Genomic DNA, 22,995 nt, shown 5'->3' with positions numbered 1-22,995 from the left:
CAGTTTGGGTAGAAAGTTGATTTAAATCTCTCTGTTCTCGCACGTATTTGTCCTATTGTAGCTTGTCTGCGCAGACTGTGGTTTGACTCCTAGCGTTGGGGAATAGGATTTCTTGTGTAATCCGGAGTTAAATTTTTCATAATCTTATAAAAGAGGACAAGACGTCTACTCCATCGACGGAGGTCGAGAGACTCCCAGCCAAGCTCTTCTTATATTTTTTCACGCGATGTGCCCTTCCAAGCGCCAGTTACTGCTAATGCAGCAGAATATTGTACAGCCTCAAGTTTCTCCATTTGATTAGCTAATTTAAAGCTATGACTAAATTCACATGTTTTATGTGGGATATGATATATAACGTCACCATAATCCAAGTGTGGCCGGACATACAGTTTTTTATATTTCGTTGAGGGTGTGTCGTGGTAAGTATTTTGAGAGGAATCTCAACATGCCTATTCCTTGTCTAGATTTAGAAATAATTGACTTGATGTGACTAGTAAAGGACAATTTAGAGTCTAGTATGATTCCAAGGTGCTTTTGTTCCTGGACGTTCTTTACAGGGACATCATTAAAAAAATATGGGTGGGTGATTCATTGGAATTCATTTTTTAGAAAGGTCACTTGAACTGCTTGCTTGTTGGGGTCAGGGTTAAAGGACATTCGCCAATTGTGCGCCCAAAGATCAGTAAGATTCAGATCATGGTTTATATCGAGGGCAGCTGTATGTGGATCGTGAACAACTGTGAAGATCGATGTGTCGTTGGCAAATAATTTCACATTACACCTTAAACCATCTGTCAAGTCATTAATATAAATGAGAAACAGAAGAGGACCCAGGATAGAACCCTGAGGAACACCAGCTGAGATGGTACCCCATGTAGATGTCTTACCATTCAAAACTGTACGCTGTTTTCTATCATTGAGAAAGCTTTGTATTAAAATCAGTAGTTTACCAGAGACACCAATTTGGCTTAGTTTATAAATAAGACCCTGGTGCCAGACCCTGTCAAAAGCCTTTGAAATATCTAGATAAACCAAACGGACATCAAGAGTTGGATTGCAGTCAAATGCTGAAAAAATGGAATTGACGATTGATAGTAACTGATTAACAGTCGATTCTCCTGCACGAAAACCTGACTGGTTTTGGTTTAAAAGACTGTTTGTATTTAGGTGGTGATAAAGCGAGTCAAAGATAAGTTTCCCTAAAATTTTACCGAAAATTGGAAGGAGAGAAATAGGGCGATAGTTGTTCTTAAGACTCTTACTGTTCTTCTTGTTTCCAAACTTGGGGGACCACACCTTGGGTCAAGCAGGACTCAAATATTAATCTAAGGGGTAGAAGGAATGCATCATCGCAGATTTTTATTATTCGTACTCAGATATCGTCCCAGCCATGAGCCTTGTTTGGGCTCAATGATCGGATAATATTCAAGATCTTCTCATCAGAAATAGAAAAGCCAGTGAGCAGTGAAGTATTGGGTACTGATGGCGGAGGAAGTTCGCTACCAGTATCGATTGTGGTGCACTGTTGTATGAAGTAACCATAAAAAATTTCTGCCTTTGCAGTCAAATCCAACACAAATATATCGTTTTCTAAAAGGGGAGGGATGATTGGTATTTTAGCTTTATTCAAGATTTAATTGATCAAGGACCAATAGAGTTTTTTACCTGTTTCAGGGAATAGATGTTTCAGGGAACATACTTCTAGGAAATAATGGGCATTAGTCTTACTTTACTTTACCTATAAATCTCCAAAGCCTGCCAAAGTCTTGGTGCACTAACGTCAGTTTTCAATGTCAAATTCTAGCCCATTCCACTTCCCCCCTTTGAACAATGTTGGTATACTACAAAACAACTAAGGAATTGGAGATCCGGAAGAATGATTATTTTTCTGACCATTATTACATTATTGTAAATTATAAAAATTGTCTTGAAAGAAAGAGGGTGTGGAAGTAGGAGCAGCCGGGAAAACAACTGAAAAATACAAAAACACAACGCATCTTGCTGGGTGTTCCAAGTACCTTTGGAAGTGATTATCTGTGTTTTTATAGAGAGCAAACAAAAACAAGTCTAATTTTCAACATACCGTGATTCAGAGGCAAGCCAGTAGTCCCCCCAACACAGTGTCCGCATTTATTTATAACAGCAGTTCCATTACACGATCCTGTACAGTCAGTGAAGTTCTTGGGATTAGCTTTGTTGATGCAGTTGCCACACGAATCCGCGTAGAACTCGCCACATCTTCCTGCGCAATCCTTCATGTAATTGTAGGCTAAACCCGTAGATCCATTTGTACACTTGTTGCAATCATCTGTAAACAAGTGATCATTTTACGCCTGGAAAGTATCATTTTACGGTATTGCCAATTATTTTTATACGGTTGGAATCACCACATTCTTGTGCATCGAATGATATATAGTTTAATTCGATTCCGCTAATTGTTTGGCTTCCAGGAATTGAAAACCAAACATTGTGTCAAAAACGTTCACCGTAATCTTAAAGGACAAGAAAGAAAACGGACAAGAAAGTTAGGTACAGTTTCGATTCACTGTTAATCGATTCACTGTAAAAATTTCTGGCCTCAATAAATTACTTTCAAAACTCTGTCTCTTTTGGTTGATTTGCGAAGAACTGGAATTTTGGAAGACGACATTGTCAACATTTTTTAAAACCTGCAATATCTAGAGGACAGCTGTCAATCACAAGTGGAACAAGCGCAAGGAAATGCAGCTAAGGAAGGGGGAAACGAATGTAGCAGAAAATAAAGGCCAATATTAACGATTCTCGGTCTCCTTAAATTGTAAATCCAAAACATGCAAATATGTTACTAGCATCGTATAATTCTAAAACAATCCAAACTTCCATTTGTCGATTAGCTTGCTTACGGAAACAGAATGAATACAAACATGTGCATAAACAAAGGAAACTTAATTGTGGAAGAACATATTGATATAAATTTGATCATTTGATTAAGGTAGACAAGGCCTTTGGGAAAATTGGATACAGAGAATTATGATTAATAAACCAGAAGGCCGCTTTCTTAAAAAACTAAGAGTAAATAATCCAGCAAATATTTTGGATTTCTGGATGTCTTACGCTCGAACAGTAGAGCCTTCGAATAAATAAAAAGCTGTCAATAAAATGGTAAATAATTAGCCTGAAGTAGCTTATCAGCTCTTTGGAAACAAACTATAAAAACTGGCAAAACAATAGAAGGACAAATTTGAGTTTTTAGTCGCTTCGTGTTGTGCACAAAAATAGGTTCTGTTAAAAACAGAAAATCCAAGCAGTTTATATAACAAAAATATTTACCAATAAGAGCATGGCAATCATTGCATTGCTTGTAAATGTTATTCTCCACTGAGGAGCATTCTCCACAGCTGTTGTTTGTCAAGGAAGAACCTGGCTGTTTGTCACAACCACTTATCTTCATTTGAGTAAGCACAAAGGACATGCAACATGTAAATCTCTTTGAATCGGAACAATATCCTGCAGCACTTTGACCAATTCTGACTATCCGCATTCCGCTCTCCTTGGTATCTGACATATCCCAGCCAACTGCCCGCAGAGAGGCATTTCTCCTTGCTTCTAGTTCTGTCCACGTCGATCCTGAAAGTTTGGCAGGGTTGAAGCGAATCCTTGTTGTTTCATTGAGAAATAATGCAGGCACATCATTGTTTGCTTTGACTTCTGGAAAGGTTTTAAGTTCAATCTTATGCCAGGGTCCATTCGTATAATTTTGGTATTCGTAATATCCTATATTTGAACTGCTAGGAGCAAATACGACTGCCATGCCTAAAAAGTAGGGTAAGAAGATAGGTTAGAAGCAGCAGCCTTCATCTAGGAAAAACTCACTGTATACATTAAATGTTCGCATAACACGATTCGGGGCGTAGCTTAGTAGATAAGTTGAAGGCTTGCAAGGCATTTGATTGCAAGGGAAGTAATGTTGAATGGAATGGAAATCTAGTAATGCCTACCCTGGGTACCAGACTCATAGTGATAACCACGCAGACGAGACAATTAGAGCTTAAAGTTTATCAGTAAGTGCTATTACTATTAACGTACATCTCAGGCCTGTCGGAACCGGGGGGGGGGGGGGTGGGGGGGGGGGCTGGGGGGTTGCAGCCCTCCAAATATTGTCAAACTGTAGTATGTTTCCTTTATAACAGTGTACTGAATGAGAAAGAAAACAATGGACAGCCCCCTAATATGAATTTCGTCCCGACGGCAATGCACCTACATAAATATTTCTCGTCATTTCAACTTGATTATAAAACACTAAGTAATAGAGTACCGAAGTATGACGTTATCTCAAATCTATTCTTAGATTTTTTTAATTTTGACCACATAATCTGAAAGAACAGCAGAAAATATCTTTAAATAGGCAAAATCAGGCAGATATGCTCAAAATTTGGCGAGATATGGCCAATGAAAGATTTCAAGTTTGCCAACGGATTACTGTTATTCTGACCTGTGTGTGGCTATATTCCAGCTCATTTGTGACACATTCAGCTAACTGTTCACATTTACAGGTTTTGGGATATAAAGTCAAATTTGAAAAATTCTAGAAATATATTTGTGTGACGTCATCATTTCGGCACTCTATTAAGGTATACCTCTTGTGACTTTGACGTTAACTTTTCTCTATATTGTCAACTTTTATTGTAAAAAAGCTGTGAATACCACAGGCATTTTACATCTAATGACGCATTCCAAACTTCTTTCACAAAACATTGAGGTGAGCTTTATAAAGAGTCAAAGTAGGAAAATACGTGCTAAAAGTAGATTTTGAATTTAGAGGGAAAATGCAGGTGCTACTTCTTTCAAATGGAAAACGATCGCGAAAACTACTCACCAAGATTTCCAGACTCAAAACCAGAAAGACTAGTCAATACAGTTCCCTCTGCGATCATGCTGGATCCATATGGGATATGAGGCATTCGAATGGATTCCGTAGGGCACTTCCTCAAGTCGATGATCACCTGTGTTTCATCTGAGGTATACTCAATACGTGTTGGACAGTTATAGCCAGTTCTCATTGATATCTTAGTCAATGTCTGATCAGTAGAAAAGGCAATTATTCCGTTCGAGTCTTTCTTGAGGTCTAAGAGAACAAATGAATGAAATAATAAGCGAAGAAAACGTCTTTGTTGTAACCCCAATCATTAAAAAAGGGTGCTCTAGACATTAAAGAAGTAGACAAAAGATTAGTTGATTTGCAAACATATCAGCCAGCAAAACATGCCATAAAACGGATTACCGTAAAAGTTCTATTGAACGCCCTATTCTTTTGAGTCCCCCTCTTTATAACGCCCCCTTTATCAAGCAAAAATTTTAAATAAGCCTCCTTCTCTATTAAGTCCCCTGAAACATGCGCATTGAGTTTGTCTCTTGACGGGTTTGACGAGGATAAGATCGTGTGCAATAAATACGGTACATGTAAAGATGTTCATGTGCGCCTTAGAGGTCAGTCGAACTTTGTTTAGAAGATATCCCAGGGGTTATCAATTGATTCTGGTGACTCTGGGGAAGATAGGGACATTATCATTATTGATTTTAATGACTTCTTATTACCCACATGCTAGCTAAGTAAATAGTTAGTTGAAATTCGAGTATCGACTCGAGAACATGTATTTTGTTTAAGAATTTCCACAAAGTATGAAAATATAATAAGAATTTGTGTGATGTTTATATTTTCATAACAAAAAGTGCATTAGGGCATTTTTATAACATTTTGTACATTAAATTACACTGAAACTTTCCTTTCTTTTAAGCATCCTCTAAGACTAAAAATAAACAAGCTTTATAGAGCCTGAGGGGGGGAGCTTAATGGAGCATTAAGAGTAATTCAATTTTCAAGCATCTAAGCATTATAAAACGTAGCCAATTTTAGATGCAGTAAAAGTGGGCTTTCTGGAGTTTATCAAGAAGCTAGTGTGACTACATACTTCAAGTGTTTCTATATACATTCGAGCTTTTCTTGAAAGACAAAGTTCTGGCCTTAGAGCATTCTCACTTCAAACCCTGTTACAAATTATGTGACACGTAAAAGTGCAGAAAAATACGTACTCGAGCCTTGAATATTCAGCTCCACAAATGGGCTACATCTACTGATGTTGGCAACGAGAGCTATGTAGTTTCCGATACAGAGAGAGTAATTCCTGAAGTGATCACTGAAATTCAATCTAACTTGGAGGTTAGGCTTATCCACTCTCACAATGGCACTAATCTGAAAAAGCATATATATAATTATTTTGATCAGAAATGTCTAAAACAGTAACAGGTCAATATTTGAATAGGAATTTTTTTAAATCAAATTTTACGAAGCCTCAGAGAGGTGGGAGACACAAATACTAAAAATCACGATTAGAAAAGACCATTTTCCATTTGGACAAGTATAAAAAAGAGACTAGAAGCTAACGATTCTTCCTCTCAATTCTAATGTCAAAAATGTTTCCACACGGGTACAAGAAGGTTTGTAGATGCATTTACTGCTTTTTTGTCCTGCATACATGCGATATCAAAGCTAAATTTTGCTGATGATTCAAAGTGAAATATATTGAGACAGCATTTGTCAACTTACCGGGAATCTGACGTCATATGCCTTATTGTATTGGAGAGTCTTTATCCTCGAACTAGAGAACTTTGCCAATGGGAAATGCGGCATAAACAAGATCACTAAATAGCAAATTCGGTATCCAGTGGTCACATTGATACGAGACCCTGAAGCAAAGCTTGACGGTACCTCTGCCACCACAACAGGAATTTCGCCATGATATGTAATTCGTGGGTGAACACTAAAATGAAAGATAGATAGATAGGCCAGGATTAAACTTAGTTTAATGCAGCATATTTACAAATATTCCAAGAGCAGAGGGTTAATGTGAGGTGCAGTTAAGCATATGGCGGGCGATGGAGGTAAGATACATGCGAGCATTATATCAAGGAAGTGTGGGAAAGAAAGAGCTGGTGTTGGAGAAGCAAATAGTGTTGGAGAAGAACGAGCCCAACAATCCTTGCCAAACCTCTTTAAAAGCGCAATACAGCGCTCATTCTACTTCTCCGGACAACCAAACTTTTAATACCGCAAATCTCCCCCTCTTTCACAAAAAAATGTTGACTAGCAAATGTTTATCTTATTTTGATCGCGAGAAAACGTCTGCACATCAATAAACATGTTTATAAAGCATTTACTAAAAAGAAATCAAAATTGCTTTGTTGAAGGGGAGCTACATGCAAAGTTTAGGGATGCTTTTCAAGGGTTTTGGCAAGGATTGTGGGAATTCAGAACACAATGTAACAGAATGTCCGAGGAACGGAATTGTTGATGGGAGAAAGAAGATCAGCGAGACAAGAATCGTCGATATTTTTAAGTAAAAGAAAAGTAAAGGAAAAAGAAAACAAAAAACAACGAAATTTGAAGAATCATTAAAAAATTTTGGAAAGTTTTCTTGAATCAAGAACGTATCAGTAATTGAGATGGCAATTTCAGAATACCTTGAAGATTATGGAATAAAAATTCATGATTGATCATGATCACAGGTCATACAAAAGTCATCACTTCTAGTGACAGCGAACGTTTTTCTATGTAAGGCGCATGAGATTTTACTACCCTTACTTTTCCCATATTATTGTAAACAGTTTCAATAACATACATTTGGACTACTTCACATCGATTTGTGTGTGTGACTTACTCTAGCCAGAATAATAAGTAAGGTAAGTACGAAGTAGAACAATGTTAAAATTTTAATATTATATTCAATACTCGTTCTACAAAGAAAGCTAGATAGTGATAAAAAAATTGGATAAACGTTTTCACATACTGCAATTTGTCAGCATGACCCAGTACCAAGGCATTAGTTGCGGAGAAGTTCGATACAATATGCCAGGCTGAATTGTAATACGCAGACCAGGTTGCGTTCGGATGTGCTTCTATGATTGCAATCTTTTTTGATGTATTTAGTGGTGGCTCCATGTCGGACAAAGGCCTTGTATTTTGCTCGCTTCTTGCGAGTTGACATATAATATGGCATGCAACAAGTGGAGGCCTAGTTGGCCTCACTGAAACACTTGGCAAAACCGTAGATCTGGAACTTGAAGGAGAAATTACGTATCTAGAGGTAGAGTCGAGTGGGCTGGGCTCAACTTTCGTTAGTAATGTTGATGACAAATGTGGAGTTGATAGTATTTTGCTCGTTTCTATAGGGGGATAAACAAGTGACGTTGAGTTTTTTAATGAAGGTGAAAATAGAGATGGTACCAATGGCGATAAAGAAAGAGACACCAAACTAGGTAATGGCGCCGCTGTTGACGCTGTCAGTCTTGATGAAGATGAATTTAGTGATGTCACCAAGGATGAAGTTAATGATAGCGATGTCGAATGAGACGAAGATAGGACTGCTGGTGTCAGCAATGATGACGTTGACGATGCTTGTTCTGAGGAAGAGACTGCTGGTGCAACCAATGATGATGAGGATGATGCTGACGTGGGCTGTGATGAGGAGGAAACTACTGATGCCACCAGTGATGACGAGGATGATGCTGATGTGGACTGTGATGAGGAGGAAACTACTGATGTCTCCAACGACGGCGAGGATGATGCTGACGTGGACTGTGATGAGGAGGAAACTACTGATGTCTCCAACGACGGCGAGGATGATGCTGACGTAAGCTGTGATGAGGAGGAAACTACTGATGTCTCCAACGACGGCGAGGATGATGCTGACGTAAGCTGTGATGAGGAGGAAACTACTGATGTCTCCAACGACGGCGAGGATGATGCTGACGTGGACTGTGATGAGGAGGAAACTTCTGATGCCACCAATGATGATGAGGATGATGCTGACGTGGGCTGTGTTGAGGAGGAAACTTCTGATGCCACCAATGATGACGAGGATGATGCTGACGTGATCTCTGAGAAGGAGGGAGCTTCCGATGTCACAAGTGATGACAGCGATGATTCTGGTGAGGACTGTGCTGAGGTGAAAGCTGAAGGTGTCATCAATGGCGAGGAATATTCTGAGGTCGGGGACATCGATATTATCGACTGTTGTGACGACGCTGATACTTCCAATGAAATTGCTTCTGATGATACAAATATTGGTGGTATTGATGTCGAGAAATCGACAAAAGCAGTTTCGCTTTGGAAGTACGACAAAGATGGCTCGTAAGAGCTAGAAATATTAAAAACCGTTTGGATGATGTCATATGTCGAAGACAGGTCTACTGTAATAGTGACCGAGGGACATCCTTCTTGGACTTTCACACACTTGCCTTGCGACGCACAGTAAAGGTGATCTGCGATTTAAAAAAAAAGTTGATTTTACTTTTGAAAAAAACTTTTAAAAAAGATTTCAAAGAGAAATAATGAAAACTTTATTCGACGTAACTTGGATAAATTCAAGTAAAGCCCCAGTCAAATGAACTGAATGAGCAACGCAAAACATGCCTGCTCAGTGAAAAGTTCAGTTCTTTTGACCACTTGTTCAACTTTGCTCAGTCCTGTTCAGTCCCTGTTGCTTAAAACTTGCAAATGTTAGGTGTTGCTCAGCGTAATATTCACTTCGTTTGAACGGGACTTTATATAAAAAACCGATTTTATTCTAATGTGACAGCTTTATACCAATGTTGCAACGAAATGTGCTTTGAGTTTTGTAGCTGGCATTACTCTTCGGTCTTAACAAGCCGGAGGTTTAGGAAATTCACCCAAATATCATAAGCAGGGGAGGGGGGCATTTTTGTCTATTTATAAATACCAACGATAAATAGTGTAAATAAAAAAAACATGCAGAAAACAGGACAACGCATTTATTTTAGGACATCTCAAGCGCACTTGCTAAGGTTACGTAAATAATTCATTCTCGAATACTTTGAAAACTAGGGAAATACATGATGTCAGCAACTTACTTCTTTGGCAATACGGATGAACCTTTCCGCAATGGTTGTAGCCTTCCATGACACAAGCTGCCCTAAAAAGAACGAAAAAGCTAACTTGTTATTTCTGTAGTAAAGCAATTAGACGTAAATTATTTAAGTGCAAATTTGCAGAATATATAAAAATGGCTTGAATAATACCGACACTAGAATAAAGATCTCAAAAACAAAATTAGTTCGGATTTTAACGGGTTAATTGCCCCAAATACGAAAAGACATTATAAGTCTAAAAGGACGGTATGAAATGGATACGAGGTTGTTGCAAAGTAATGCTGCGACCGAATATTACAGAGACAAGGGTAAAATTTGGGTTTCTTATTTCATCAATTGACCTTCGCATTTACGAAAAGTTCGAATAATAGAGATTCAAATTAAAGAGGGCTTCTTGGGAGATTTGAGATTTTGTTCGATTTTTTGAAAGTTCGAATTAAACGAGTTCGAGAATAGATATCACAAGGCCTTTTTTAGATTGCAAATGCAAGCCACAGAGACCAGTATCAACGAATAAAGAATTAAGTACAAAGAGGCATATGATACATCTTACTTACAACGAGTGGCAATAAACAAATCCTGCTTTGCATGTGTAATTGCAAACAGAGGGTGCACTTGTAGCGTAAATTGACGATGAAGGCAAAACTGACAACGACTCATTGGGAGAAGGACTCGGCTGCACGTACACCGATTCATTGACAAACATCGATGACTGATCGACAGAAGAACTAGGATCCCAGAAGACTGTCGATGGTGAAACGTAAATAGACGGACAAACGGATGCTGTTGGAGGCTCAACACATGGCGCTGTTTCATTGTAACAAGCTGACCTAAAACGATGCAATAATCTCAGCTTAAATCTCAGGCATTATACAGATACAAAAGTGGCTCAATCAAAATTAGCCAATCAATAAACGCCTGAATGGAATCACATTCACTGATTGGTCAATTCTTAATTTAGAGATTGTTTAAGCGCTAGGGAGAATTCAGCTTAAGGTCTTTTAATTATAGGCATTAGTATAACAGTATAAACATAGTATAAAAGTATAAACTAACCACAAAATGCTAATCAAAAAACTTTCCATTAATTAAGACTGACATATCATACAGGATTTAGGCCACTTGAGCTCGTTATTCACATTCTAAAAACCAGCTTCAAAGTATAAAAGCATAGAAAACTTTTGTGCTTTGGACCCCTTAAGGTATGAGGCCCTCAGTTAACTTTAGTCCATTATGACACTGACTACATAACGTTTAGAGATGTGGCATCATTCCAAAATGGAACAGAACAGCAACTAAAAGCCACTCTGAAACGGACTACCGTACAAATATGGAGTAACTTGACAATACTCCTACCCCTAATCCGTAATCCTGCCGCTAGAAATTTATCATTTTTCAAAAGAAACATCATACATGACACAAAAAACAAAAATTAAAACGAGGTAGCGTTTAAGCAAAACTACTTCAAGGATATCAAAGGGTCTCAAAATAGAATTTTCAAATGGACTTCAAAGGCACTTTTAGAACGTTCAAAAAGAACAGGGGAGGGCATTATGTGTCCCCAATTTCTCTGTTCAGCCTTGAGTATGAGTACTCTATAAGCATTCAATTATATATAGTTTGCACCTCCAAACGAAGGTAACTTCAAGCAAAGAAATATCGTAGTTGGACAAAATACTCACTTCATGTTGCACTTATAACGACCAGGCGGACAGTGACAGTTTTGAAACGGAGACCGCCTGAAAACATTCAAAGCATTGAAGTAAAGTGAATCTACTATTAAATCAATCTAAAAATCAAAATCTACGTGTGAAGAATATTCAATAATTGCAATCTTCTTTGATATAGAAATGCAAATTATGCTCATTTGTAGAGAATTAACGACTAACAACGAACATTTTTGCCAAAAGCACAGCTAGAAGATATTATGTAAAGAAAAAAGGAATGCAAGAACATATCCCAAGGACAAGACTTACCCGCATTTTGGGTCGCATATAGGACTCGCACCGACAAGGGGTTTGCAATTGTTTTCAACGGAAAGAATCTTTGGACATATGTACTTGAAATTAGTACAAAATTGCATCCAACCTTAAAAAACACAACAATTTAGCAGAAATATCGAGCATTTGAAAGACATCAAAATCTGTGTATCTAGTTTTTACATCCTTTTACATAGCGATTTAAATCTATTTTACCAAACAAAAGCAGATAAAAGAACTGAAAGCGTGATTAAGAGCCAAGTTTTAAAATCGATTTGACAGCAAAGAATTGGTAAATGTTTTTTATTAAGGAGAAAAGAATCAGGATTGCTGGAAGTGGTAGAAATGTTAAAATCATGTTCAAATAGAAAGCCATAGCTCGGATCAAATCATGATCGGAAAACGAAAATCAATACAAAGTGATCAACGCACGCAAACGGCATACAAATTTGATTAGATCATGATCACTGTAAACATTAGATCAAGTAAACAACAAACTATAGGCAAACATAATCAGATCATGATCGGAAAACAAAAATCAATACAAAGTGATCAACGCACGCAAACGGCATACAAATTCGATTAGATCATGATCACTGTGAACATTAGATCAAGTAAACAACAAACTATAGGCAAACATTATCAGATCATGATCGGAAAGCATAGATCAACTAGGATTATTGAATCACAATCATCACGATTGTCATATCAAGTGTTATAGCTAAGACTTCGAAATAAATCTCTTCGTCATGTGCAAAATCCCAAATAAAGTTGCAATTTTCTGTCTTTCTCTTCTTAATTTTTTCAAGTTAACATAAAATCACGCAGTAAGACATAAAGAAAAAAACATCCAAATGTATTGCAAAAAGTACATTTTCCAATCCAGTCTAATAACTATGTCTCTTGATAACTTTTGACCACTTTTGACAAAACCACGACATTTTGCCTATAACGTGCTGCTGCAGAAATGGAAGTTTTTGTTAGAAAAACTAGATAATACTCACCAGTATTACTGTCATTAAAATTGAATACTGGCAAATTTGGCATTGAGCATGATCCAGACACGCACTTGCGTTCATCAACACAATATGTTTCATTGCCAGGACACGTGATATTCAAAACAGACAATGACGAATTGTAGTCACAGACAGTTGTGTTGAGGATGCAGCTCTGCGTACCAGGACAGAATATTTCATCTTGTTGGCATGAAACACCAAAATAAGTTAGCGTGTTGTCTTGTAAGTAGTTGCTCAGCTCTTGCAACGAGCATGGATAGCCAGATGGGATACAAGATGCCAATAGCGGGCAATATGTGTGGTTTGCAGGACATGGTGTACCCCATGGGGTTGAGCTGTTTCCATAACAGTCACCCACATAAGTCGTGTTAAACGTACACGAATCGGTCTTGTTTATACATTGAAACGTCAATGGGCAGAAATATTCTTCTAGTGAACACGTAACATCCCAAGGACTCATTCTGTTTGTAAAATAGTAGACAAAGATAGGAGATCCATATTAAAAATCATTCAAGAATGCAAATGAAATGATAAAAACAATATAGGGAATTAGCTGTTGAAATGCTCACACAAGAAAGAAGTTAATTTAGAATAATGACATGTTTTGGCAAGGATACAAAGAAATTAAGCTGGGAAGTATATATTAAACTTTAAAGTAATGTTTGAAGTGAAAAGGTCTTTCTGGGACAAGAAATTATCATGCTAGATGAAATAACCGAAAACGTTTTTTGCATTGCTTGTAACTTATTCGTAAGCATAGTGTGCTTTTGATACATACTATTATATTCTAATTATATATAGATGAAAATGCATCCCTGTTGGATTCTCTTCTGTCGAATTCAATAATATTGTGATCTTAATTTAAGCTGCATTTTGCCTTTTTGTCTTCCTCTTTGTTAAACTGCTTTATTCATGGTGTCAAATGCACACGGTATGTCATTTATTTTTGCATAAAAAGTACATGAAATGTAAACAATATTTTTGTGGTACAAAATAGCTTTAAAAAGCAAACATTTTGATGGATACATAAGCTTTTCGTCTGAAACTATTAAAAGTATAAAACGTCATAACATAGATCAAAACAGGTTTCGATTCACAACTGGGTATATATATATTTCCTAGCTTAGTGATTTGAACTATGTAATGATGTTTTATACTCTGAAGAGTGTCAGATGACAAGCTCAGTGACGACTCAAAATGTTTGCTTTTTTCAAAGCCAATTTTGCACGAAATATCAAAAGTTGATGCATATAGGCTAAGACTAATGCCTAGATGGAAAAGGTACTACCTTCGTACAGAGTCAGGAAGTGGAAAACCATTTTTCTCTGTTTCGTTTTGCCATCTTGCACAGTGAATTTCGGCATCTCTGCATGTAGCCGCAAGATTAAGTGTTTCAACACAACACCCCTTAAATTAGAAAGTTAAAATTAAGGCCAGCAATACATTACAAGGCAACGGACAGCAACTATAATGGCTTAAGCCATCTGTCAATCATTTTTGGCCAATCGATATACGAGTGAGTGATTCTACGCTTATTGACTGGATAGTATTTGACTGACAGATTGCTTAATGCCACTCAAGTTTTTGTTACTTAGTTTTTAAAACGAATATTTTCGCCTTTTCATAAAAACGATTATCATGTGCGAATCGATAAGTCCCGACCATGTCTCACAGTTTCCTTGATAAAAACTTGAATTGGAAACATCATACTAAACACGTTAACATGAAGATCTCAAAAGGAATTGGTACACTGGCAAAGATGAGACATTTTGTCCCAGCTCAAATTCTGCGTAATCTTTATTTTGCATTCATTGCCCTCCATGCTAATTATGGACTAATTAACTGGGGTTGCGATACCGCAACTGTTACAAAGACTGTACAAATAAGTCTAAATAAAGTCTTAAGATTAATAAACTTTGAAAATTATACTACGAGCACTAAACCACTATTTAAGCAACTGGGTATTTTAGATCTTGAAGAAAGTTTCAATCTCGAACGTGCTAAACTTATAAATGATATAAACAACAGTCCTATTTTTGACAATTTTTTGGAACAGTAACCGAAGTTTTTTCAGTAACCAAAATTCTAATTTTGACATTTTTTTGAAAAATCAACTGCTAGACATAGCTTTTAAACTCATCAATCTACAGAAAAACTCTTCGCTTATCCTGCAATACAAACAAACTACAAAAAACGATTCTTCACATATAACAGCATTAAAACCTCTCCATATCAGAGAACAAATAAGCAAAAATTTATTTTGCAAATATTTCAAAAAATTGTTGTTGCACAATTATGAAGAAAATTCCTAAATACCTTTACTATAGAAGAAAATTTAACCCGAACTCCCCCCCCCAGCCAATTCCTCCCTTACCCTCGTTATTTTGCATTCATCTTTTTAATCATTTTTTTCTTTTTTTATATTACTAACTTTGATTGTATTTTGATGTTCATTTTCTATTCTTAAAAAAAATCAAACTCAACTCTCTTCGTAACAAAAATTATAATCGCATTCTTTAGCTATCAAATTTTTCTTAGCCTTTTAGCTTTGTAAACTAACCATTTTTTAGAATTCATTATATCTGTAAATTATCTGTAATTTGTTGCTGAATTTAATGAATTTGAATTTGAATTATGTTAATCTTAATTATAGTTTAAAATTCCTATTTTATGTTGCAATTATCAGCCGTGCAGAGATGACCTTAATTCGACAAACTGGAAAAAAAATTCTTTTAAAAAGGACAACATTCGCAGTTAAGGGTCTTAAAAGTTTGATTTCTTTCTTTTACAGTGGCCGTCGCTAGCTAATATGCAGAGGGGAGGAGAGAGAGGGGAGCCACACTTGCTTTGCCAACAAATTGTGAGAACCATCCTTGAGAGTCCCAAAGGGGGGTGCATATTCCTGTGTTCCTTTTAAGGAAAACAGCAATGTTCCCGTGTTCTCGTTGATAAATAAAAAAATGTTCCCTTTTTCCCTTAAACTAGTAATAATGTTCCAATGTTTCTAGAGAAAAATTTAATTTGTTCCTGTGTTTCTGTACCATTTGATGCCATTTTCCCTTGTTCCCGAAAACCTCTGAGAGGCTCTCATCCTTTATTTTCTTGTAAGTTTAAACATTTGCTAACAAAGCAACCCTACAAGGAAATGGAATGTTTTCCACGCAAATTAACCTTTTATTATGCTACAGACTTTCCATGAATGAACAATTCCTATTAGCCTTTAAAGGTTGATGAAGAGAATTATTACCACAAATGCAAATATATGGGGTGTGGTGATGGGTGTGGCTCCTAGAAGTTTCTACAGCAGAGTCCCCCTCCTAACTTTAAGAAGGGCACCCCTGTGTGTCAACCTCCCTCCCCCCTCATGCCCAACAGTAGCAACGGGCCTGATAACCTGCACTCTTCAAGATCTCGCAGAGGGGAGTGGGCAGCAATGCCATATTGATAATACGCAGAAGCACGTTGCAGAAATTCATCACTACATGATGCCTTTAACACAACTTATTGATCTTTAGGCATATTTGACGTGCAGATATTAGGTGAAATCGGGAACGATTCGGCTAAAGCCCCGGTCAAACGCATCCAACATTTCATCCAACATGTTCTCCGAATAATTTTGAAAGTTCGTCGATATTTTTAAGCGGGTGGTCAAACGCATCTAAACATATCGCCCGACATTTCATCCAACATTCCCATCACCGTGCATCGCCTGCGCAGCGACGTGTTTACAGCACTGGCTTTACAGATGGTGAAAAGGCGCGCAAAATGAAAATGAACAATAATAGCTGATTTCCAAAACAACATGTTGAAACATAGGCTGCCCTTTTTCTTGAAGGTTTCGTCTGATGGACCCCTGCATTATCCAATTCACTTGATTCCCCTTAGGCCTGTGCCTAAATATAGATTGCAATTGCTTCTCTCACTCTCCACGTCAGTGCGCCTTCATCCACCACCCTTTTCTCAGCTATGAATTTTTAGATTATTTAATTCTGTTCTTTACTGTTTCTTTATTTTTCATTCGATAACTTTGAGAATAGTTGCTCACAAATCAATGAATTGACTTGGCGCTCAAATGAAAACAAACAGGTTGAAATTATGCGCATGCCCAGAAAATGAAATGTTGGGTGAAATGTTGGATCATGGTTGGATGGAGTGGTCAAACGCATCCAACATTACATCCAAAATTGAAAAACAAAACTTGTTGTTGATCGTGATCAAACTTCATCCAACATCGGTTTGCAAATGTTGGGTGACCCAACATGGGTGGTCAAACGCATCCAACATTTCATCCAACATTGGTTTTCTCCATTTTGGATGAAATGTTGGATGCGTTTGACCGGGGCTTTATAAATTTCAGAGACTAAAGGTGGCCGAACGCACGGCATTTTTGCACTTTTGATGACCTCGACTTGCTTTCCTAAAAATGTTTTTGCTTGGTTTTACTCAAAGAAACCGTTTTTAATTCTATCTATATTGTAATAAGACTTCTAATAAAACGACAATGAATAATGAATGTTGCTGCTGATACGGATTGCTTTGAAGGCAGACAGAAGTTATACAGTGGAAATGGTCTATCCAGACGGAAATAGTTCTTTTCATTAGAAGACCAAATGCTCATTTCAAAAAGCAAATATGCTCATTTTTGGAGTCTTGTAGTTTATATAGAGCTTATGTAGACCGGTAAGATGGTTTATAATTTGCTCCTTTGAAAATGAGAAAGCAAAGTTGACAGCAGTAGAACTGTGTGGGTTTTGGGGTAGGGGCGAGCACCCCTCAGCTTTTGTTAATTTGTCGGGTAAAACACAGTTTTTAGCGCTTTGCCAGCAAATTTTGTCATTTGTCGGCAAATTTGCTTGTTTTTGTGGATGTTTGTGAGACTGGTTGATAAAGCTTGAGAGAAAGGATGTAAATGCACATCTGTAAGAATATTCATTTGAACATGGAATTACCTTTTGATGTACAGGATCAGGGGCAAAAATACCGGGGAGCAGGGGAGGGTGGTGGTGGTGACACCCCCCAATCTAAATAATAGTCGTTTTCGCAGGACAATCGAAAATTTCGCAGGATGCCAAGAAGAGCTTTATTACCGCTCAGAAACGCCACCTCTGAAGTTCGTTAAGGGCCGGTTAGGAATTTTGAAATGGAAATATCATATTTGCTATGAATCTCCCTTCCTGACAAGCGAACGGAACAGGTATATTAAGAAGAGCTTCCTCTGTCATTCACAACTATGTGCAATTCGAAACGAAAGGTTACGGTTTCTTTCCTTCCCAACGTCTCCCAATTTTTCCAAATAAATAATAAAAAGATTTTTTTGCAAAATTGCTTTTTGCTTAATTTTAATCATTGAGATGCGTTTTAGCCCTTTTACAAGATATAATTTCAAAAATTTTCTTTCACGTCGGACCCAACCAATGGGTCCTCCTACCTCGCTAATCTTGATTCTTAGCCCTTTCCCCGGACTAAATTTCGTCGCGCCGTCTAAATCATGTACCCGTATCATCATATGCGATGAAATACAAGCTTTATCACAAAGGAAAATAAAATTCGACATTTAATTTACGCTTACGTAGAAAAATAGCTATTTCATAAGCAATGAAGTTTCAAGTTTGTTTTTATTGCTTAGAAGTTTGTCCTTGGTAAAGACAAATGTACACTGGTAAAGCTTTCACTAGTAGCCTATAGACAAACCTTTGCTTTGAGGTCTGCAGGGCACCACTCAGTTTTGCAGGGCAGAAACCCTTTTCCTCCCCCCCCCCAAAACCTATTGGCCAAGTTACGCCCCTGTACAAGACATTTTTATAGGGTCGAAGACTCCTGCGTTTCTAAAAGCACAGACGCTTACTACTCCAGCCAGTGCTACAGAAATATCTAACGAGTGCAGATGCTTTTTCAATCTGCCATTGCATATTACTGTTTATCTTTTACTCCTTATAAGGATGCTTTGATCAAATCTACTCCATCCAACCAATGATAGAATGGAAGCATTTTATCGCGATTTTATCACCAGCCATTTACTCAGGCCATTTACTTTAAGGCTTATTTTAAACTTCTAGGAAAGCCCGATGACAGTAAGCTTCTAGTGAACCAAATGCATACATTCAAATCATGTTTGTGTAAGGATGTAAATAATGCTTTAATTAGTGCTTTTTGTGACGACTTTTCGTTTTTCAGTCTTAAATACGCAAGGCCTCACTTAAATGCCATGAAAATTCCCTCCAAAGCAGAAAAGGCCTCACTTTGTCTCCAAACTCTTCATGCAATATTGTTAGGTGTAATTTGCGTAAAAGTAATTCATGTAGCACTTTAAAAAGTTCTTCGTGCTTTCAAGTGTAAAAATTCTCAAAGGAGCGTGAAATTTGACAAATGCGTCAGCGGCTATTATGCAAAGTGATAATGTTTTTTACTAGTAGATCTATCGAAAGGGGGCCATTCATCAAATAGGTTCATGAAAATTCGGATAGTTCCCCATCCATCAACGAAATGCAGAAAATGGATTTGAGCAAACTAATTATTTGTTCGGGAGCAATAGCCTGTAACCCTTTATTGTCTTAGCAAATCAGCGACGAATTTTGATCGAAGATTGCGAAAGGTATACGTAATTTGGCATTCATGATTTTACGGGGTATTCTGGATGCTAAACTTGACAACAAAAAACAGGTTGAGTTGATTGGAACGTGCAACAGCTCGGTAGAAATTGAGCTTCAGAGGGCAGTCCCGGACCAATTTGCAGAGAAAACGAACAGGTAACCTTTATCGGTCTACAAGTTTGAAAAATTGCCGACAAAATACCACGAGACTGCCAAAAACTTGTCGTCTTTGAGAAACAGATTCTTTCACTGGGGGGGGGGGGGGCATATCAGCAACCCAACTTGCATTGCCTTGTTTTGGTTCATATATGACAGCAAGCAATACTAAGTTAGTATCAGTTTAGTAGGTAGTTTAAACATGAACGCGACACCTGCGCCGTAGCACTTAGATAAAGACAATGCACTTGTGCCTTGACTCTGACGCGGGGGTTGCTGCATTGTCTTGAAGCCGTCCATTATTTCTCCCGAACATCCCACTCCTTCCATCTCTTCTTTGCATACAATTTACGTTTCTCTTCGTAAGCCACCTGTATTATGCCTTGTGTCGCAGGTAGTACACAAGAAAACGTACGTTTACTAGGAATGTAACAGAACATATATACCAAAGCGTGCATCGCAGCTTAATCAATTTTCCTTCCAAGGCGGTGATTTCGCTTTAGGCCCGTGAACTGACCACGGTCGTAATACCATTGAAATCAAAAGAAAGTTTCGTTGCAAAATTGTTCGTGACAGCTCCCAATCTCAACACAAGAAATGTTTTCATCGAAAAATATTTTGGCATTCATTTAACGCCTTTACATATTATGATAAGCGTTTATTATGACACAATTAAACATATATACTTTGATTTGAATCTGCCAGCTGAAATCCAATTTTCCTTGATTCTGCTTATTCAACAGAACCAGAAAAAGCAATCATTTTTGTAGGAGCCGGGTTATTTTTACGGAGCCTTAATGTTTTGATTCAATGTTGTCCCTGTTACTAAATCGATTTTCATTTAAGTTCATACAACAAATTGTATCTAAGACCACCAAATAACGGTTTTTGCGAGACCTCTTTAGTAACAGGGTTTACTAGCTGATATAAACTGCTCTTTTTTATAACACAATAGAAAATTTAAAAAGCGCATTGCTTTTTATTCTAATTTTTCATATCCTTATGTCCTTCATATCCTATAATCTTTAAGCAGCAAACCATGCCTCGGTGTCTCATGAAGAGTGTTCTTAGAAAAAAGAATTGAATGAAACAATAAAAGCGATTCCGAGCAAAATGGCAGTGAAACTAACTTGGGAAAGTATGACGCAAAGAAACTAGTCCGTTGCGAAAACAGCAGAACACAAGAGATTTCCTTCAATGGACATTCCTTGTAGAAGTGTGAATTTCTTTGTTACAGGTTAACAGTCAAGTAAGTTTTCATAGGTTTTGTCAACAAAAATGTTTTTGAGCAAGAAAGACATGCAGCCGAGTAATAAATTCATTTTACGGTTGGACCGTGGGTGCCCTTTTGTTCAAAGAAATTAATTTATGGTTTCTGTGTACCTGTAGACCCAGTGAGTTGCGAAAACGCAGATGTTATTCTCATGGCAAGCTTGATCAAATGTCTTTATCTATGACGAGAGCCAAGTTTTTTCAACAACCAGACCCTTTTTAAATATAAAACTAGGTGATATGCATTTTGCAATGAAAACTAGAAGTCAACCTGCTACCAGAATGCCGAACAACAAGAAATATCCGATCAATTTACAATTTTTTCGCTCAACAAAACAAGAATGGAGATGCGCTTGAGTATAATTAAGCGAGTTTCGCGTGAATCGTACAGTCGTTAAACTATTACATAATATTTAGCTTTAAAAAAAAGAGTTTACAGCCAAAAGATGCAGAGGCATCGTTCCAAGTATAGATTAGTTGCTTAATTTGCATTAAATAAATAAGACTTTCGCGAAAACAGCTCTTGGCGAGAAGAGCTTGCATAGATCAGAAAACATTAAGGGTTGCTTAATTAAAATAGCCTACATTGTTGAGCTAATTCATTGTATACCAGAAAATGTTGAAGGCTTGATTAGCTTTTCTGGATTAAGCCAATTGTATTTTCAGATCTAAAAACCAGTAAGCCACAGATATGGATTTTCTAAATATTTATAGGGATCATGGGAAAAGCTTCCGCCATTCTGAAAACAAAAGGCGATTAGCCGAAAACATGATTTTTCCAGACTGAAGCAGAATGTAGAGTTACGAGACAGCATGTAAAGCATGATACGTACAATCTGAAGATAGGTTTATACATACTTGTTCATTTGTACATTTGTGGCTGCATGAAACTTCAAGGGCCCAGATTAAAAGAAGCAACGAAAGGCCTATGAGAAATAAGACGTGAAGGTAGAACAAAACGAAAATGAGTGAGTTGAACAAAATTAACAAATGACCTTTGATCAATGATCGTGAAATCAAAAATTGGATAATGGTTTTGGCTTCGTGTGCATTCGTATGCGGGAAGTAAGGTGACATTATCGCTAGAGCCAGCAACCAAGTGCGAGTAATAAATTAGTAGTTAGTAGCGTTTTTCACTCACCATTGAGCTTTTTGCAACTTTTAAATCTATTCATGACGTCTTAACCAGACATGTTCAATAAAGAAACAAGAAAATGCTTACCAAGTAATTCTTTCATGACTTTTGATCAAAAAACATTCGTCGTTACTCTTTTTCTATTCTTATTTTCTCAACTGTTCACAATCTTCTTTGGAGTCAAATTTGCCAGCAAATCTTGTATGGCCGCTCCATGAACTAATGATCCTCTCGTCTTTCACAGTCTCTCAAATGAATTGTCCGAAGGAGGAGCGAAACAAAAGTTGCTATTAATTAATAATAGAATGACTTTGTGTTTGTTTCTGAGTCGCTATGGCTACACTGATAAAAGTCTGATCATTATGGGTAAAATCAGTACCATTTGTCGCAATAAATCAGTGGCGTGTTCTATTGCTGCCTTCAGAGTTTGACTCAACTCGATCTGAAATCTTGAGATATCCTATGAAGAACAGAATGATTTCTAAAATCCAAGCTTGCTTACGTCGAATGTGCGGCGCAACGACTGACATAACAAAGACAACTATTTCTAGTGCTCTCCTGAGGGTATGTGCTGATGTTCCTTCAAAGCCCAGGGTACCCATTGGCCTCGTGTTTTCTATTGTATAGAAACACATTGTGCTGCTTGTCTCGAAGTAGAAACAAAACAATTGGTTGGCAGGCAAATTTCATGGTAGAGTTCAACTTCAACGGCCATATGCATTTGAAACATAACGACAGATGTTTTCAACATTTGAGTATTAGGGTTTCATAGGGGCATCGGGATGAGATGGTCATATGCGTTTGCGCCTTTTTGCCTATTTTCCATCGTTTATGAGGTTACATTATCTTGTGACCATGGTGTCATTTGCCAGAGTATGTTTCGGAATTGTTACCGAACTGCAGCCCAAGGTAGAGAGATTTTA

The 22,995-nt window shown here is 37.4% G+C and overlaps 1 protein-coding gene across 1 annotated transcript in view; it reads right to left on the bottom strand.

Annotated features, from left to right (window-relative positions):
• The window catches only part of LOC135690940 (uncharacterized), a 40,721-nt gene extending 17,947 nt beyond the window's left edge, over nt 1–22,774 (bottom strand). Inside the window, exons 1-14 of the mRNA XM_089114313.1 lie at nt 22,160–22,774; nt 21,796–21,863; nt 14,208–14,326; nt 12,908–13,380; nt 11,901–12,012; nt 11,607–11,663; nt 10,482–10,754; nt 9,907–9,968; nt 7,824–9,297; nt 6,584–6,797; nt 6,070–6,229; nt 4,856–5,104; nt 3,310–3,792; nt 2,084–2,308 (exon numbers count right to left, since the gene is read on the bottom strand). Of these exons, the coding sequence (XP_088970439.1) occupies nt 2,084–2,308; nt 3,310–3,792; nt 4,856–5,104; nt 6,070–6,229; nt 6,584–6,797; nt 7,824–9,297; nt 9,907–9,968; nt 10,482–10,754; nt 11,607–11,663; nt 11,901–12,012; nt 12,908–13,380; nt 14,208–14,326; nt 21,796–21,863; nt 22,160–22,175 (3,985 nt within the window). The 5' untranslated portion in view covers nt 22,176–22,774. The remainder of the gene's footprint in view (nt 1–2,083; nt 2,309–3,309; nt 3,793–4,855; nt 5,105–6,069; nt 6,230–6,583; nt 6,798–7,823; nt 9,298–9,906; nt 9,969–10,481; nt 10,755–11,606; nt 11,664–11,900; nt 12,013–12,907; nt 13,381–14,207; nt 14,327–21,795; nt 21,864–22,159) is intronic.
• Between the last annotated feature and the right edge of the window lie 221 nt (nt 22,775–22,995).

Source organism: Rhopilema esculentum, chromosome 4 (genome assembly GCF_057945365.1).
Source record: "Rhopilema esculentum isolate cy_ngs chromosome 4, ASM5794536v1, whole genome shotgun sequence".
In the NCBI taxonomy this organism is placed as follows: Eukaryota; Metazoa; Cnidaria; class Scyphozoa; order Rhizostomeae; family Rhizostomatidae; genus Rhopilema; species Rhopilema esculentum.
Note: the sequence above shows the minus strand (reverse complement) of the source record. Positions and strands in the feature narration are given on the sequence as shown.